Raw genomic sequence first — 19048 nt, forward strand, 5'->3', positions numbered from 1 at the left:
TAATGCATGATCAATTATGATATACAAAACATGTGTTAGAAATGGGCTGCTAAGAAGAGAGGAGGCCCACCAAACACTGGTCCGCAGCAGCTCTCTATGATGCAGCAGCAGCAGAGGAAATAAAAACTGCCAATCAAAATATCAAATAAATTTTTTTTTTTTTTAAAGTACAAGACCACCTTTTTATTTTTTATTTCAAAATTTATCACAATTGTACCATTTCTAAACTGGGCTGCAAATTGGGCTGAAAATCTTACGTCCTTGATAGTTAAGGTGCCCAGGTAATATTGAGAAAGTTATAAGTGGTATATTTACCAGCAGCAGTTTGGTGTCTAGAAGAAAAGAGATGGTCATGTCTCTTTAGGGTTTGTAAGAATCTAAGTTTGGGAGAGGCACTCACACAAGAGAGATGTGGAAAAAATTTGGTTTTGTTTTAATTGATTTTAGAGAATGGTGTTTCAGTTTTCTAAGTTTGTTTCACCTAAGAATGATGCATGTGTTTGTCACGTGATAAAATGTGACAAATGGGATAGTTTAGGGTGCAAAATGTGCGTTCAAATAATTTAGGCTGCAAAGTGTAATCTGGTACATAGTTTAGGGTGGTAAAGTGTAATTTCCCCTATTATTATTTTAAGGAAATAAACATAAAAAAGGATTCAATAAATCAAATCAACTAAAACCTATACATCTCTCTCTCTCTCTCTCTCTCTCTAGTAATTTTATCTAATTTTCCATTAATTTCTTTTATCTTGCAAGCGGTGTCATGACACTGAACAAGTTTACCAACTTGACTTAAACAACACGAAGTACCAAATTGACAACGTCAATTAATTGAACCTATATATACTAAAAGAAAAGAAAAATATTTATTACAATGGAAAAAAATTGTTGCAATAACATCAAAGTCATTGTAATAGTTGATACGAGTTATTGCAATAAAATTTTTGTGCAACAAAAAAATTGTTGCAGTAAAATTTAGATATTTTAATGACAACGTTGCTATTACATATTTGTTGTTGTAATAAACAATTTAGTACTTCAAATATCTCATAACAATAGGTTATTACTTTACAAATTTTATTACAATAGATTGCAAATAATTTACCAAAATAATTTGGGTCAAGTTATTGCAACGATATTTTTGTTGTAATTAATAATTGTTTTATGTTTGTTATTGCAATAGATTGTAAAATAATTGATATTGTATTATTGCAATAATATTTTTGTTGCAGCTTCATGTTTGTCATTGCAATAGATTGTAAAATAATATATATTTTGTTATTGCAATGACATCTTTATTGCAATAACCTATTACTTTGAAATTTTAATTGTAATAGATTGTAAAAATAATTGGTATCAAATTATTGCAACGATTTCTTTGATTTAAGTTATTGCAACAAATTTTTGTCATGTAGTTTTATATTTAAGAGAGAGATTTTCAATTTGGTCAAGGAAATCAACCAAGCAGATGGTGTGAGGCCCTGTTACTCTCCAATGCGTAAACCTTCCAAGTCTAGAGGTGGCTCTAAGGCATTTAGAACTAATACATCACTCCTCGTTCTTTCATTCACTTTCTCAAAAAAGAGAGACAAATCCATAGGTTTGTCATTTTCTTGAGTTGTGCATTCTTGCCTTCACTTACATCAAGTTGTTCAAAATTTTCAATTCTCCACAGTTACATCCTCCAATGTCCTTATCATTTATGTTGAAAATTTCTAATGTTCTAAGAGATACCAATCTTCCAAATCCCATTGGAAAAATTAAACAACCTCCAAAGAGAATAAGATATCTTAAGTTAATTAGTTTGCCCATCCCCTACGGTAATTTTATGTATTCAAAAATATTAAGCCAAGTAATCATCAAAAATTATAAATTGCACATATTATAGATGGTTTCAGGCAATTTACCATAGTAGTCAACTACATTGAGATACCTTAAATGTATTAAATTATCCATTGTATCTGAAAGTTCCACTGAATTCTTCAAAGTTAATGCTCGTAATTGTTTAAAATTTTAAAATAAATCATTGCTACAACCCATTTAAAAGAAAGTGCATAGATTTTTAGCACTATCAATGGACACATTAAATGGAGCTTATATTTGATTGTCTAAAAACAAATGTCAAGCATTTGTATAATCAGATTCCATCCAATTGTCACTATCTTTCGCGATGCATTCCTTTTTTGTGATTGATTGTGCATAGTCATGCACAATATCATGCATTTTTAATCATAATAACTTAGTACTAGCCTTCACAAATTTTATTGCAATAGATTGTAAATAATTTATCAAAACAATTTGAGTCAAGTTATTGCAACGATATCTTTGTTGTAATAGATAATTGTTTTATGGTTGTCATTGCAAAAGATTGTAAAATAATTGATATCAAATTATTGTAATAATATTTTCATTGCAGTTTCATATTTGTCATTGTAATAGATTGTAAAATAATTGATATTTAGTTATTGCAATAATTGCTTCAATGCCATAATCTATCACTTTGAAATTTTCATTGTAATATATTATAAAAAGAATTGGTATCAAGTTATTGCAATGATTTTTCAATTTAAGTTATTGGAACAAATTTTTGGTACCACCATTATACTACACTATACTTCTTGGTATCACCATTATACTACACTATACTTTTTGGTCCCACCATTATACTATACTTCTTTCATTTTTTGTCCTGTATGGTGGGAACTGATAAAAAGACATTTGAAGTTTTAAAAAAACCATTATAATAAGTTTGGTGATACAACAATTTGCACAATTTTTGTCACATGAGCCAATTGTGATAAAAGTTGTAGAAATTATTTTGGGTATTAAACTTTTTGAAACCCTTATTACACTTTTGTCATTGAAAAAAGCATAAGTCTACCACCACAATAATTTTCACAATTTTTGCTACAATTTATCCACATGACGAATTGTGAATGATGAAATTGTGAAATAATTATGGTACTAGACTTACTCATAAGGAAGAAAAATTTGGATGTTACAAATCTTCTCCCGTTATTTACTCTAGAAACCTAGGAGAATAAAGAAAAAACAAGGCAACTCATGATGTGTGTCAACCTGACAGGGATGAATTATTTCATAAGGACCTACCTAAGTGCCCTTTAGCACATTATTTTCATCTTTGTCTTGCTTTTTATCTCCACTCGCTCATTATTGATCCCTTGTCCACATTCACCCAATGACTATTTAAAATTTTTCTCTCTCTCTTAAATAAAGATAATAAAAATTTGTGACTCAAACCAAATTTAGTAATTAATTGTAAAAAAAAAAAAGGAGATGAATCTCCTAAATTTAAATATTTATAAGATTGAAAACATTAAAAAAAAAAAAACTTACAAATAACGATAAACATATATATGTGTATATTTATATATATATATATATTACATAGGGAACCAATTTAAATAAATAAATATATACTAACCTCATCACATGCGCTTCACGGGTGCGATGAGGTTTTTTTTTTTTTTTTGGGTCATATTTTTCATTATTCTAATTTAAGGTTTACAAGTTTACTCTTTAATATTAAGCATTTAGAATTTATAAGTAGATAAAGCAATTTGAAAATCAACAGGAGAGTGATCCTATTTCTTAGGCAATGTTTTAGTGGGAGTTAAAGTTGTATTTTTACTGGATTGTTCTTTAGTTTTGTCTCCACTTAAAGGGTGTAAGGGCATTTTTGAACCAAAAAAATGACGATCCTAAATAGGAGAAGCCCTTTAAATAATAGTATATATATAATCTTACCTAAAAGTAAATAAAAAAGTATTAAAAGTTATAACATTAATAACTTTCTTATGCGAATGCCTATGAAGACATCCACATTTTTTTTTCAATACATACTATAGAATTTCAATTTATAGTGTCCACTCCACGACCATTACTCTTGTTCATTAAATCCAAAAAACTAATTAGTTTTCGGTATAAGTGGGATTTAAAAGTCAAACCACAAGTCTATTATTCAAAGAATAACACATCAATTTGCAAAATCTAATAGTGGTTGTTGGAGCGTCACTCTTCATCAGATAATCATACTCTTCTCTTTCTCAAATGTTGGTCAGACCAAAATTAAATTTGTATTGACTAGTAAAATAAGCTTAGGAGGCATAAAAAATAAAAAAATAAAAAAAAACTCACCCTTTACATCTAAGAACCTGCACCCCAAATTTTATTAAAAATAACCTAGAATTATAATAGACCATAAAATAATTTAAAATAAAGAATATATGAAACTCGTTTTAGAATTTTCTTAAAATTTTTGATGATTGAGTTTTAATTACAACAGTACTTTATTTTTAAAAAATATTTAGTAATAGAATTTCGCTTAAAATAGACTACATTAAATTATAATGTACTTACAACTCCTACTAAATAATAATAATAATAATAACATACTTACAACTTGTCACATGGGAAACTATGTTATTCAACTTGCAATACATTTTTGGTTAATTTTTGTTTTTCATCCCTAAATTTCAAAAAATTTGTTTATCATCACTAAATGTTTTAAAGAATTATTTTCAATAGTTTAGGGGAAAAATTGTTTACCATAGTTGAAGCAGATACAAGTGGAGCTTTTATTTTTGAGCCTTTTCTTTTGTTGTCTACATGCCCAATGCGTGCATGCTAATTAGTACATTTTATCTTCTTCTCCTTTGGTGTCCTTGTTACAAATTAAATTGTACAAACTTACACTCAAAATGCAGGGGAACTCGAAATTTTCTTTTACTTTGTAGGTTTAAAACACTCGGACCCAACAATTGTTAGCGCATTAACTATACACTTCCAGCATTCACTTGCATCCTTGCTGTCTGTCCTTTTCAGGTAGTTTATTATTTGAGTGTCTGTGTGTTCTGGAAATTTAATTTTGGTTTATTTTCTTCCAATTCATATGAATTAAAGGTTTTTAAGTTGATGATTTTGTCGGAAAGAATATTTGGGAATTAAAGACCAAGGCAGGGTAAGCCGTTAGTATGTATTAATGATGAAAACTCACTCACAATTTATACACAAATTATGTTCCTTATTGTACTAAATAAATATACAAGACCCATAAAATAAATATACAAAATCAATATTAAAAACTTAAATTAGACAAATAAACGCATAATTATTTTTTTAAATTGAGTCTGCTTAGAAGGGAAATAGGCTGCTTAGAAGGGAGGCCCACCAGGTGGGCCAGGGGGCCCTCCTGGCCCAGGTGGCCCACCAAATACTGGTCCGCAGCAGCTCTCTATGATGCAGCAGCAACAGAGGAAATAAAAACTGCCAATCAAAATATCAAATAAATTAAAAAAGAGTTCAGGACCAATTTTTTTTTCCCCCAAAATTTATCACAATTTTACCATTTCTAAATTGGGCTGCACATTGGGCCGAAAAGGGTCTAATTTTTGTGAAATTTCTGATAATCCCAATTTTGGCCTGATTGTGAGCTTAACTCTCTCTCAAATAGTAGGTTACACAATAAGAGTAGCCTTTCTCTTCCTTCACTTCAAGGTCTACCAACTTTTCAAGCTTTTCAGTTTTTCAATTTTCTATATGCATTGAGATTACAATATATTTTTTGTGTAAAACTAGATGGACATTTATACTTCTGCATTATCCATTAATGTCAAAAATCTTGTTAACAATCAAAACTGTCTATCATTCTTTGCAATTGTTTTTTGTGTGGCTAGGGTCATGTTGCTATAAAACACAAGTGCTCATTTTGAAGTTTTGAACCCATCCCAATAATCCCAAAACCCATCTAATAAACATAACCAACCCAAAATTGCACCTGCCTGGACTCCACCTTTTGATACATTTGTCTCTGTTATCTATCTATATTCTTTTCTTTGTTTTGTTTTTTGTTTTTTTTTTCCCAAACATATTTAAGCCTTCGGTATACGATTTGCAGTGTATATAACTTACCAATATTACTGAAAACTCATTTGATTTCTTATATTTTTATTCAAAATAGAATTTTTCTATGAAAAATATTATATTAATATTAATATTAACCTTTTCCCCCCAAACATATTTAAGCCTTCGGTATACGATTTGCAATGAATATAACTTACCAGTATATTACTGAAAACTCATTTGATTTCTTATATTTTTATTCAGAATAGAATTTCTCTATGAAAAATATTAAATTAATATTAATATTAACTTATAGCAATTATCAATAATTATTATCAATTCATATGCCATTCAAATTCTAATTTTAATAGTGAATTAGTCAACATGATATCATCAAAAGCAACTTGACTATGTTTCAACTTCGATTTCAAGATAATATTTAAATACAAAGAATTCTCTCATAGCTTTCCTTAGACATTTGACATATTAAAATCCAAAAAAAGAAATATAAAATTGTAATAAAGAGAATTAAAATATTATTGACCTTAAGCTATCTTAATATTAAGAGAGAGATATATAACTCACCATGAAGATATAAGCCTGCAAATACCACCACAACAAAAATCACAGCAACCACATAGCCCCGGAGGACCGGGAGGTCCTCCTGGTGGCGGTCCCCAACCCGACATCTCTCTTTTTCTCTTTCAATTTAGCTACTGAAATTGAATTTAGTAGGAACAAGGCACAGGTTTAGGTGTTTATTATTTGTAGACACTTTCTGAAGGAGAGGAAGAGAGCTTAAATGGATAAGGATTCTTGCATTTCTAGCACCCTAGTGGACTAGTTAGTAAAGAATTCATGAATTCTTTAATTTGGATAAGGACAATTTGTATGCACCTAATCTTCTTTTAACCTAATATTCCAAAATTCAACATAAGCATGGTTTTACAATGACTTTGTAACTCATTGTGGGCACAAAACAGATATGCAGCACACAAATGGCATGATGTGACTGGAAATTGCAAGAGTTGAAAATTGAAGGTAGAAAGTTATGGGGAGAAGATAATTATTACAATGGATTTGCTAAAGAGAGGCCACGCCATCTGTTTTGGTTTAGATTCTTTATGTTCCCCAATCAAATCGAGGTCTAAGAATGACATTTTATCCCAATTTATTATTAGTTTTGTAATTGAATGTAAAGATATTGTTGTTATCATAATCTTTTGGTAGGCAGGTCGGTTATTCAATGTTGTCTAATTATCTGACCACAATGGAATTTAATACTCAAATAGTAGCACACGTTGATAATAAAATTTTGAGGAAATTTGCAATATGGGGAAGGAAATTTAAAATTAAAAAGAAAAAAAAGATTAGAACCCTAAAATTTAAATATTCTTTCGATTCACTCCTTCAAAGAGTTATTGTGAAAAATAATGAAAAGTCAAATAAACTTCACTTGAAACTTATTTGGGCACTAAAGGGCCGGGCATGTCATGTGAGATCTTCATTAAAATCTACTTATTTATTAGGAGTTAGAGTCATTTTTTAAGGTTTTTTGGTGCTAAAATACAATATACAAGTCAGAACGATTTAACGTGTTTGGGTTAAATTTCAGTCTCGACTTATGGGAATTTCTACAACTTTTAGCTAAAAGTGACTCATTGATAGTGTGAATTGAGACCATTTAGAAAGTTCAAGGTTTTATTTTTATTTTTTTAATTTAGGGTTTAATTTCAAGGCTTTCCTAAAATGTAGGGGAAATAATATAAACTTTCAATTAAGAATTTCCCCTCCAAGATTCTGAGCCATAGATAGTCAGGGTGCAAACTAATGGAGGGAATTGATTTGGGATGAAGAATGATCAATGTTGATTGGGGAAAGAAAAGTAAAAGAGAAGCATAACCCATGACTCATGAGAGTCCTTTGTTGCCCTTTTTCCTGTTTCTTTTTAGTGAACATTAGCTTTTCATGTTGTTTGTGTATTTTTTGTACTCATAAGAGAACAAACACAATTGCAGTTGCACTTTGAAGATAAAATCAAAATTAAACCAAACCCTCTCTCTCTCTCTCTCTCTCTACATATATATATATATATATATAAAAGCAATATTTCTAATTCTTCATGGGGAAGCACTTGAAAAGTTGAATGGCAACAGGTGTGTAAAGTTTAACTGAAGAACCAAAAATTGCATGTTATATATGAAAATCTGATTACAAAATGGCATAATAGAATAAAGCAGAGAGATTGGTTCTGTTACCAACTGTATATTATCACTGTTTCATATTATAGGTCATGAAAGGGACAAAATACCTTGGAATGTCTTATGTGACTGAACGGACCGAATATGGTCCGCGGACGTCCGAATAAACGGATCCGTCATTTGCACGGGCCTCCAATGGACGGACCTGATGTGAACGGGCCGGATATGGACGGAGTGAAGGAAGGTGGGCTAGTTGTCCATGGGCCTGTTGGGCCCCTCATGGGGGATATTTTGACCCACTCTCATAAGGGCCCAAATAGAGTCCTTGCGCTAGTAAGACTCCAGAAATCTTATATATTTGGTAAAGATCTTCCGCATAAGGAGGAGATTTATTCATCACGTTTAGGATTCTACAAGGAGAGTTCTATAAGGAAAAGACTTCCGCGCCAAGAAAGGGATGTCAACCTTATGCCACTATAAAAGTCCCAATACCCTCACAAGCCAAGGTACGCATAATTAACCCCTCTCTAGCACTCTAGAGTTGTGAGAATATTTTCTGACTTAACCTTCGGAGGGTGTTTGGCCGGCACCACACCGGTGTCTTTCGATAGGTTTTCTCTTTTGTTTCGTGCAGGTTAATATACGAAGCGAAAGGAGCATCGTGAGACTCATTGGTGAATTTTCTTGATTCATCAGGTCATATTCATTACCAACATGGTTGGTTTGAATGTGTAATAATTGCCAAATAGCATCCACTGAGTTTAGACTCAAACTAAACACAAAAGCCTAACTGGTATTGGCATTGTTATTCTCACATTCCCAAACAGTCAGCAACAATACAAGGTGAGAATTGAAAGGCTGACAACATAGCAATAGTAAAATCAAATCTAAACTCATTTCTTATTAATAACAACACGGCAATATTGTTCATTCATGATATTACAAAACGCTTTGGAAATCAGCTTGATCAGAAGCGAGGGGGCCCAAAAGGACCAGGTGGGCCACCAGGCCCACCGGGCCCACCAAACAATGGTCCACAGCAACTCTCGAAGAGGCAACAGCAGCACAGCAAATAGAAACTGCCAGCAAAATAGTCCAAATTAGAAACTTTTAAAATGTATCAAACAAAAGCAGAATGATACTTTATAATATATATTATATCATAATCTACATTACTACTTTCTTTTTCGTTTTTCTTTTTTTCATTTTCTCAAACTAGGTTGTACATTGATATAAAATTAACGATACTTTTTTTGTGATATTTGTAATGAGATAAAGTTTAGTTACAATATTGACTATAGTCTTAAGTTACAACCTTACTTAATATCTTTTTATTGGAAGTGATTTTTGACAAACCCATCATTAAATTACATATTCTTCTTATAACCTTCATACTTGCAAAATTTTGTCATTTGTAATGGGTATGATTCAAAGTTTCTTAAAAATGAATTACAAGTTTGTTCATCCAGTCCAATATATATGTAGCACCTTAGCCAAGCTCAATTGAATCCTAATTTTTCTGTTCTATTTTCAACTAATTAACAAGATAATCCCCAAAAAGAAGTAGCATTCTAATTTTTAAGAAAATAAAAAATAAAAAAATAGTACTCACCAGGAAGATACAAGCCTGCATATACCACCACAGAGAAAATCACAGCAACCAAATGGTCCTGGTGGACCGGGAGGCCCTGGTGGAGGTCCCCAACGAGGAGGCATTTCTCTCTATCAATCTCCTTTCTCTTAGTTCTAAGTTTTGGACAATGTGGCTAACTTCTTTCACTAAGTTTTCAATTTTGTTATATATGAAAATGAGCTAAACCTATAGTTCTCTATATATAGACTTTCAAGATAGGGAAAGAACCAAAAAAAAAAAAAAAAAAAAAAAGTTAGTTTGTTTTCTTTTTATTCTTTGAGAAAGAGAGCTTAATGGTTAAGGAAACAAGTTTCTTGAAGATTCTAGCATAGTGGTGGACTAGTACGTCAAAGAAAATTGTACATAGTTTAGTTGGTTTGAGGTTACTTTGATGATTTCATCCACCTATCTTTTTCAACTTAACGTTCAATGCAAAACCTAACATTCAAAGTTTCAAGACTAAGTTATCTTTCTTGTTCTCTTCAAGATACTTCATTGCTTTCAATGAGTTGTTTCACTTTCTCTGCCCCATTCCAATGCAATTTGTAAACAAAAGACAAGCACGTGCCGGCATGCGTATGAACTGAGACCATTGCCATGTCGGTCTCTATCATAATTCATAACTCTACTAATCAACATGTTTTGTGTGGAGATTAGTTTGTGCTTGATTTAGTTTGTAACCCGACCGGATATGGAAGTGTGACGATTTTAAATGAGAGAATATCTGAGGCTTAGTTTATAAGCAGCCTGATTTGGACTGAAAAATTATTGGCCCGATTTTAGCACATTTTAAACCTGTGGTTTAGGTTTTTTTATTTTATTTTTATTGCTTTAGATTAGAGTTTTTATGTATTAATATTCAATATACTGTAATTGCCACCTCTATAGTTTTTTGACATGGAATTAAAAACATCACAATTTCTCATAAATTGCTGAACCATATAATTTTTTTGTGTTATATGACTTTCTTTATTTGTTATTTTTCTTCTATTTTTCGTCTCGTGCATATTTGGGAATTCGTTGAAATTCCCAACAAAGGGCACGGATAAATTCTAAGGATGAGATGTGACAATTCGTATTTCAATGAAATAACTATTTTGTCACTTGCTTTTTATTTTGTCAAAAAGATAAAACTAATGGTGGTACAAAAAGAAGGTCAAAAAAAAAAAAAAAAAAAAAATTCAACCTTTTGCTACATAGAAATAGAATTTTTACTATTTTGGTGTCCTCTTTTCAATAAGCAAAACATCTCCAACTCAACCAAAAGCCAAATAAAATGAATACATTAAAGATAGTCATAATAGTAAATTCTTTTAACTCAGCTAACAATTAACAAACCCATCTTTTCACATCTACATACAAGGCTACAGCATTCTCTTTCACTTTTCTTTTCTTTCATCCATCTTATTTCTGTCAATAATGACTGACGAAAGGTGATCATGTACAAAACCTAGAACGTCCCATCTTGATGTTGGCAAAGTATAGTTGAAAATTGAAAGGTTCATTGATGAAAAGCATATTGGCCAAGAAGAAATTGGCCATATATATATAGTTTGCCATTGGACAATCCATGAGAATATGTAGTAAAGATTGGTCCACTACCTTACAAACAAGACATGCTAATTCTTCAAGAGAGTCTAATACTTAGAAGTTAGAACCTCCCTTGTTGACGAAATATTTCAAGCAATTTTTCAGATGAGAATATTCTTGCTCTCATTTATGATTTTTCTTTAACTTCCATATGGATTTCCAATCCATAGATGTCATTAGTCCTGTGTCTAAGAACCCTGACCGCTGGTTGTCCAAAACTCTAAAGGAATGAATCTTCTTTAAGAGAAGAAGGAATATGTATGTTGAAAATATTGATTGTTGTGTTGGAATCAAACAATTCAAATATTTTGTTTCTATCCCAAGTTCTAGTAATATTTTCAACTATTTTTAATATGGTTCTATATTTCTATCCCAAGCCCTAGTAATATTTTCAACTATTTTTAACATGAAATTAGAAATATGCTTTATATTATCTAATATAGTATCAAAGTTGAAGTTTAAGTGATAACCTAATGGTAATGCATCAATTATGGTGTCTTATGTTTGGTTTGAACCACACTTCTACCTCTCCCCCTATTTACCCATCCAATATATGTATATAGATCAAAATTGGGTCTGTTACCTAATTAGAGTACTAATGACCAAACTTTGGGTGTGTTCGGATAAGCTCTTGCAAAACGATGTTTTGGATTTAAAATGAGCATTTGTAAAAAACCTATGAAGAGTTGTTATTGCGAAATGGAGTTTTGAGTTTTAAAAACGCCTAACTAAACGTACCATTTGAAAATATAAAAATGTACCGATTTCCCTTACCATACCTTATAGTCGTTGCGTATAAGGCAATCCCTATTGTGGCAAATGCTTTTTCATACACATATTAGTCCCATAATGCTAAGGTTTAAGGACCACAAATGTTTTACTTGTCTTCATATATTCTGTTTTTGTGAGATTAGGACGTGACTTAACATGCCAAATTGCCAATATAAACTTCATAAATACAATATGTGAAAAAGGTATAAAAATAATATTGAGTCGCTTTTAAAATTTCAATGCTTAAATTGAAATAATTGATATTCTTAAGAATGAAATTGAATATTGTCAAGTAATTTGACATTTGTAATTTTTAGGTAAGTAGACATTGAGAAGAGTGAGAGAATGGCAAAATTTTCATATGCGCCCATCTTATGGCCCTATATGAAACTAACATATGAGTTCTATAAGCATAAGACCCATATGTCGATCTCATATTGATAACTACATGTCATTTTCACATAGAACGCATGAGACAAGTGCGAGAAATACCTTATTGAGAGGAGAGAGAGGTACAATTAATTACACTTATTATGCAATCGTTACAAATAAATTCAACCACTAGAATAAATAAAACAGCCATCCCCATCACAAGTTAAGGCATAAATTGGCCCATGAATTGCCCCGTCCTCGTTCAAACTAGCTTTTTAAACGATCACAACACGGTACACCAAGAATAGTTTTTAACCTTTGATTGCTATCTAATCTCATATAATCTATATTACAAGTATCCGGAGAAGTAGAATGAGATTTTAAATTACCTTTAAAATTTGAAAGTGGCCCATTGACAATTTGACAATCGATGTCGAGTTTCTCTGCTATTAGTGAAAACAGCTATTGGTATTTGTGACTGATTGAGTCGAATTTGGTGGCCCTTAAAACTTCTTATCTTGACTTAACGAGTGCTGATTGTTAATTTTTGTGAGTATCCTACAAGCCTGCATGAAGCAAAACCCGATTCTTTTTGAACCTGTCACACATTGGGTTACATATATAATCTCTCATCCCTTCAGCAATGCCCAAAATGTGAGGATCATCATAGGTTTGCCTAATGTCATTGAAGCAGCTGAACCTTTTATCAAATTAGGATCAAAATTCAAGATTACTATGTTTTTAACAATTCAACAATCGAAAGCCTTAGTTCTTATGGAGAGTGGATAATAAGAGCTTTTTTTTCTTTTCTTTTTTTTTTAATATAAAAATAATAAGAGTTTTCTTAATCCATTATAAATCCCAAAGCAATAATGGAGGACCTCCAACCATCATTCTACTTCTACCTAATTCTCACCATCCATATTCATTACTCTGGTTTGAAGTAAATTCAACAGCTCAAAAGAATAGTGTTTGTGTGTGTGTGTGTGGTGGCGGCATAAGTAAAGTCTTTTTCCCTCTAGTTTATCGGTTCTTCTTCTACCTAATCCCCTTGTCTCTATTCCGAGCTTTTGTCTTGGCATTTTTTTATTTGTTATGCACCACTAACCTCTATTTAATACTAAAGTGAGTTGTGGACTTAACTCCCCCTTATCTTGAACCCAAGTTGAAAGGTTCAATTTATTAAATTTTCATAAAACAAGAAGAAAATTTAGTAACAAATTTATTAAAGGCAGTACCAAGGCTACTAATTGAGTCCAAACGCACACTAATTAATTGGTTAAATTTTGATTTGATTCTGATTAACACAAGAACTATCATGTACTGCATAATCATCTCAAGACTTCCCAAAAAAACAGTGTAAAGCAAATTGTTAAATGCCAATATTTGCAAACAACCACATTTTGCACAAGAAACTCAAAAAGGAATGAATGCATCGGATTGGATGGTTCATTCAACTCATCACATAAATCCAATAGTTATAATTAAAATTAAATGCATACAAATAAATGTCCAATAGCCATTGATAAATAGAGACATTAAACTGGCACACTAAAAACCAGTATGTCTTTTCAATTTTAGTAACTTGTTAATAAGTCTTTTTGCTCCAAAGTGGTCATTATTTTTACATGACAGATAGATGTAAATCTCTAGATAGTAGTTGCACATGGTGTGTGTATTGGTAGGAAGAAGTTGATTATGGAGGAGGTGGGCCTGGTGGGCCAGGGGGTCCAGGAGGCCCAGGTGGGCCACCAAAGCAATCTTGAAGCAACCAGCAACAGCATAAGAAGCTCAGGCTGCAGCCAAAAATATCAAATAAAACAAAGTCATTAAAACCAGGATTGGTACAATAATAATTATATCAATAAAAAAAAATTAATTTAATTTTTTTTTAAAATTCAATGTTCCCTTACAAACTCAATCTTAAATAAATAAATAAATAAAACCCTTTCAATATTTTGCCACTAAATTTTAAATTTTTTTGGCCGACGTTGAAAAATAAGGCTTGGTTGTTGTTATAGAGAACAATAATCTTTAAAACGCAATTTTTTTGTCATTATATCCTAATGTTCTATATATTAGTATATTACGAGTTTGTTATTGAGCCAAGAGTTTTGTAATTCAATTAGCATCTCCTAATGTTTTTAATAGAGATATCACGAGTTCAAATCATTCATCCCCAACTATCAAATTATCAAGAAATGATTGTGTTATTGAAAAAAGGAAAATAGTGTGGGATACTCGTTCTTTTAAGCTAGATTAATACTAATTCAAAGCAAAAGTTTTGAAAACCAGAAATATTAAGCTTCAGTGAATTACAAGGAAATGAAAAAACAACACCTGTTTCTCAGGTTCTACATTTAATATGTCACCTCACAGCTCACCATTCCTTTGAGAATAATAATGCCAACAAACCATCGAATCTTAATCGATTAATCAGATCATATAACTACAATAGCAAGGAAGCTTGAGTCCAATAAAGAGAAATTCAAAAAGGTGGAATGCTCAAAATTAAAATTACTTAATATTAAAAAAAAATAATAATAATAATTTAGTAGTAACTTGAAACCAAAACTTAGATGTTAGAAATGTACATACCAAGTACCAATCATGTCAAAAAAACCACAGAAGAACGGTCCTCCTGGTCCCGGACCCCATCCGGGTGGTCCGGGCGGTCCAGGCGGTCCAGGTGGACCCCATCCAGGTGGTCCGGGCGGTCCTGGCGGACCCCATCCAGGGGGTCCTGGCGGTCCGGGCGGTCCGGGTGGCCCGGGCGGTCCTCCTGGCCCTCCAGGTCCCATTACAAGCTAACTCTTAATGATATCACCACCACCACTACTGCCTCAGTCTCCACCAGAAGAAGGTGCACTCTCAGAACCTTAGAATATGTCTAACACAATATACACAGCAATAGCAAAAGTTCATAGTAGCTCCTTGGGAACTTATATAAGCCCAAAGGGGTTTTCATGGGGTTTATAGATTAGGCTAGAAGCATCCATATGACTACTACCCATTCAAATTTACATCGAGCCAAGTAGCTATCCTCCAATCTTTTTTGTACATGTGACTCTATTTCACCTACTCGTCTCCAAGCTACCGGTCAAGGCCAATCCTCCTTTTGTAAAGTCCCATTTGATTACGTATCTCATGGCAAATTTCTCTGTGAGTTATTTGTGCATGCATTGCATTTTCCTAAACACATTAAGCATGAGGCCCAACACAAGGCATGCATGCCACGTGGTGCTTCCATAGAATTCTCGAGATTGTTAATTACAAAGTTTTGTTATTAAATAGCACTAGTTATATGACCGTGCGCGGTTTTATGAAAAAGATTATAAAATAAATATATAAATAATTATATATTTTAATAGATTCAATAAAAATAAAAGAAAAAATTATCAAGTGTAAATAATTATCTCACTAAAATAAGGGGTAAGATTATTAAACAATTGATAAATCTAAAATTAATATAATCTTGATAATATTATAAATTAAAATTAAAGTTGATAATTCAAGAATACACATGTAGAACATCTTGATAATTTGATGTAACATAAAAATCAAATAAGAAAATTGTTAAAATTAATTTATTAATTATAACCATATTTAATCATTAATTCTAAGACCCTAACCCTAACCATATAAATTAGATCAAAGCTAAGAAAAATAGTTTAAACAAAAGGCAACCAATACACAAAACCTAATTAATTTAATAAAAACAAAATACGAAAACAAAGAAGGAGCCTTTAGAAACTTGAAAATATTTTCGAATGTTTTGAATTCATTAATTAAAATCACATGAAGACAAAAAACCTATAATAACACTAAAGAAAACAAACAAAATGAAAATAATAATAATAAAAGAAGAAAGAATGCATACCTGCATTGTCATGGGATTTAGGCATTCACATATTGAAATAAGCTTCACTCCAAAAAGGATGTATAGGATTATATATATTGGTAGAGCTCCATTTGAAATATAATTCATTTAAATCTTATTGAAATTAAAGATATCTAATCAATGTGTTTGTTTTTATGCCATAAAAATTGGAATTAAAAAAGGACATATGAATAGAATGAAAAAAAAAAAGATATTTTTTTTGGGAGAATGATAAAAAGAAAAAATAAAAAGAAGAGCTGATTCAACATAAAGTAACATATAAAAATTGAAAAAAAAAAAAAGTAAGAGAACGTGGTTGATAGCTATAAGGAATTTGTATATATATATATATATATATATATATATATATTTATAAAAGTTATCAGCGTGGAAATTATCAAATTAATGGAGATATATATTGTTTCTTGAGGTTGATTTATATTAATCACCTCTTGAAGAATTTGGATTGTGCTTTTCCCTTAATAATCAAGTTTTGTAGCTTGATATTCTTATAAAATAATATTAATTTAATAATATTAAAATTTTGAAAATTTAGATGATAAATACTATCTAAATTACATTTTTGTACGTTAAATATTATCTCATAATTTAAGAAATATATCCTAACAAATAAAAAATAATATCCCTTAATTTAAGAAATATATCCTAACAAGTAAAAAAAATAATGTTAATTTAATTTTCTTTAATGATAAGAATGAATTAGAGTCGTAGTAGTATACTATTCATTTTTAGTTTTTTAAAAATCTAAAAATTTAATAAAATTTCTGCACTAAACCTATCAACAACATCTAAATTGTGAGCAAAAAAATAAACAATGAATCAAAGTGCACTAACAAAGCATTAAGCAACTTCTCAAATTCCATAATGGAGGAATTTATGAAAATCAAATAGTGGAAGAATAATTCATCTCAAATAAATCAAGAACCTGCAAAAATGGTTGAAGCAGAGGAGACCCAGACATGCTAAGATTCCAGTTGGCTTAATAATAGCTATTACAGTCACAGAGTTTATATATAAAAATAAATAAAAAAAATTAAAGACTGTTTATGACTCACACTGCTTTCTTTGTTTTTTTCTTTGTGTTAATGAATAAATAATANAATTACATTTTTGTACGTTAAATATTATCTCATAATTTAAGAAATATATCCTAACAAATAAAAAATAATATCCCTTAATTTAAGAAATATATCCTAACAAGTAAAAAAAATAATGTTAATTTAATTTTCTTTAATGATAAGAATGAATTAGAGTCGTAGTAGTATACTATTCATTTTTAGTTTTTTAAAAATCTAAAAATTTAATAAAATTTCTGCACTAAACCTATCAACAACATCTAAATTGTGAGCAAAAAAATAAACAATGAATCAAAGTGCACTAACAAAGCATTAAGCAACTTCTCAAATTCCATAATGGAGGAATTTATGAAAATCAAATAGTGGAAGAATAATTCATCTCAAATAAATCAAGAACCTGCAAAAATGGTTGAAGCAGAGGAGACCCAGACATGCTAAGATTCCAGTTGGCTTAATAATAGCTATTACAGTCACAGAGTTTATATATAAAAATAAATAAAAAAAATTAAAGACTGTTTATGACTCACACTGCTTTCTTTGTTTTTTTCTTTGTGTTAATGAATAAATAATAATAAATTATTTGTTTGAAACTCATAATCACGTCTAATTTAGTTGCCTTAAGTGAGTGAAAACTTGTGTTGACAGAATTTCAATATCTTTTTTTCCCCCAAAAACTACAAATACTATCCCTTTAAACAAATAGAGAAATAGGGAATTAATTAGAAATAGATGCATATAAAATTAAATCAATCTAAGGCAACATATACGGTTAACAGAAGTACACAATTAAGTAAGACAATAAGCACACGTCTCATTAAAAAAATCAAAGCCCCTTTTCAATTCGGCTCATGAAGATGAACAACTATCGAAGCCTACTGCTTTATTTATTTCAAGCACACCAGGCACCAGAAGGAAGGAAAAGAAAAACAAACAAATAATGATCAGTCAAACAAAAGCATAGTTCTCCATTGCAAGATTCAAAAAAATTTTCTTAAAATAATAATTCCTCACTTTGACTTTTCCGCAGCCAATGTGAGAAGGGTGAAAAAAAAGAACAAAAACAAAACAAATTAAATTCAAAGAAAGAGGGAGGGGAAAAGCAAGCGTACCAATAAGAAGAACGGGGCAATGGTGGAAATTGTGGCTTTTGAATCAAACCCAAACAAAGTTATTAATCTAATTTAATGATAAGAACAAATTAGAGTCCTGGTAGTATATTATTCATTTTTAGTTCTTTAAAAATCTAAAAATTTAATAAAATTTTTACAATTTAGTGAAGTCACGTAGCGTAACCACGGCGTCTAAGCCCAACTTTTATTATATATAATATGATATATAATTGCCTCTGGATTAGGTGGACAGCCTGGAAATTAGACATCTACATAAATTAGCTTATGAAATTATTTTGAAACAGTGATGTGGCATTGTAAATAGTCTCAATTTTCTTTCTTTTTGTCTTTTCAGCCTAAAGTAACTATGCCTCCTCATATTTTATAGAGCAGACTCAAGGCTAACCAAATTTTCCAACTGCAGTTCATTTTCTTGAAGATTGGTTTCACCATGAAATTTGTTTTAAGTGCAACAATAATGTCAACTCTGGCCATTTGGGCTTTTGAAATCAACTATAAGTGACATGGACAGC

The 19048-nt window shown here is 30.8% G+C and overlaps 1 protein-coding gene and 2 long non-coding RNA genes across 3 annotated transcripts; all 3 read right to left on the reverse strand.

The window, feature by feature from the left end:
• Nucleotides 1-4964: 4964 nt before the first annotated feature.
• LOC112039294 (uncharacterized) lies at nt 4965-6989 on the reverse strand. Its single transcript, XR_002885978.2, has 2 exons — nt 6448-6989; nt 4965-5286 (listed from the first exon to the last, which is right to left on the reverse strand). It is a non-coding gene; the product is annotated as an uncharacterized LOC112039294 (long non-coding RNA).
• A 1847-nt stretch (nt 6990-8836) lies between these two features.
• Nucleotides 8837-9919, reverse strand: LOC112039288 (uncharacterized). The gene is made up of 2 exons (XR_002885977.2): nt 9676-9919; nt 8837-9142 (listed from the first exon to the last, which is right to left on the reverse strand). It is a non-coding gene; the product is annotated as an uncharacterized LOC112039288 (long non-coding RNA).
• A 3926-nt stretch (nt 9920-13845) lies between these two features.
• On the reverse strand, nt 13846-15514 carry LOC112039296 (uncharacterized). The gene is made up of 2 exons (XM_024072157.2): nt 15028-15514; nt 13846-14225 (listed from the first exon to the last, which is right to left on the reverse strand). Exons 1-2 carry the CDS (start codon nt 15228-15230, stop codon nt 14126-14128), a joined length of 303 nt encoding a protein of 100 aa, XP_023927925.1. The 5' UTR covers nt 15231-15514; the 3' UTR covers nt 13846-14125.
• Between the last annotated feature and the right edge of the window lie 3534 nt (nt 15515-19048).

Source organism: Quercus suber, unplaced genomic scaffold, assembly GCF_002906115.3.
Source record: "Quercus suber isolate HL8 unplaced genomic scaffold, Cork oak 2.0 scaffold_30, whole genome shotgun sequence".
Lineage (NCBI taxonomy): Eukaryota > Viridiplantae > Streptophyta > Magnoliopsida > Fagales > Fagaceae > Quercus > Quercus suber.

Bases quoted from the DNA above. Each gene is read 5' to 3' on its own strand.
- LOC112039296 (XM_024072157.2), bottom strand. From the start codon at position 15,230: ATGGGACCTGGAGGGCCAGGAGGACCGCCCGGGCCACCCGGACCGCCC. The intron at 14,226-15,027 runs GTATGTACATTT...TTTTGGCTGCAG, and splicing joins TTTGACATGATTGGTACTTG to CCTGAGCTTCTTATGCTGTT.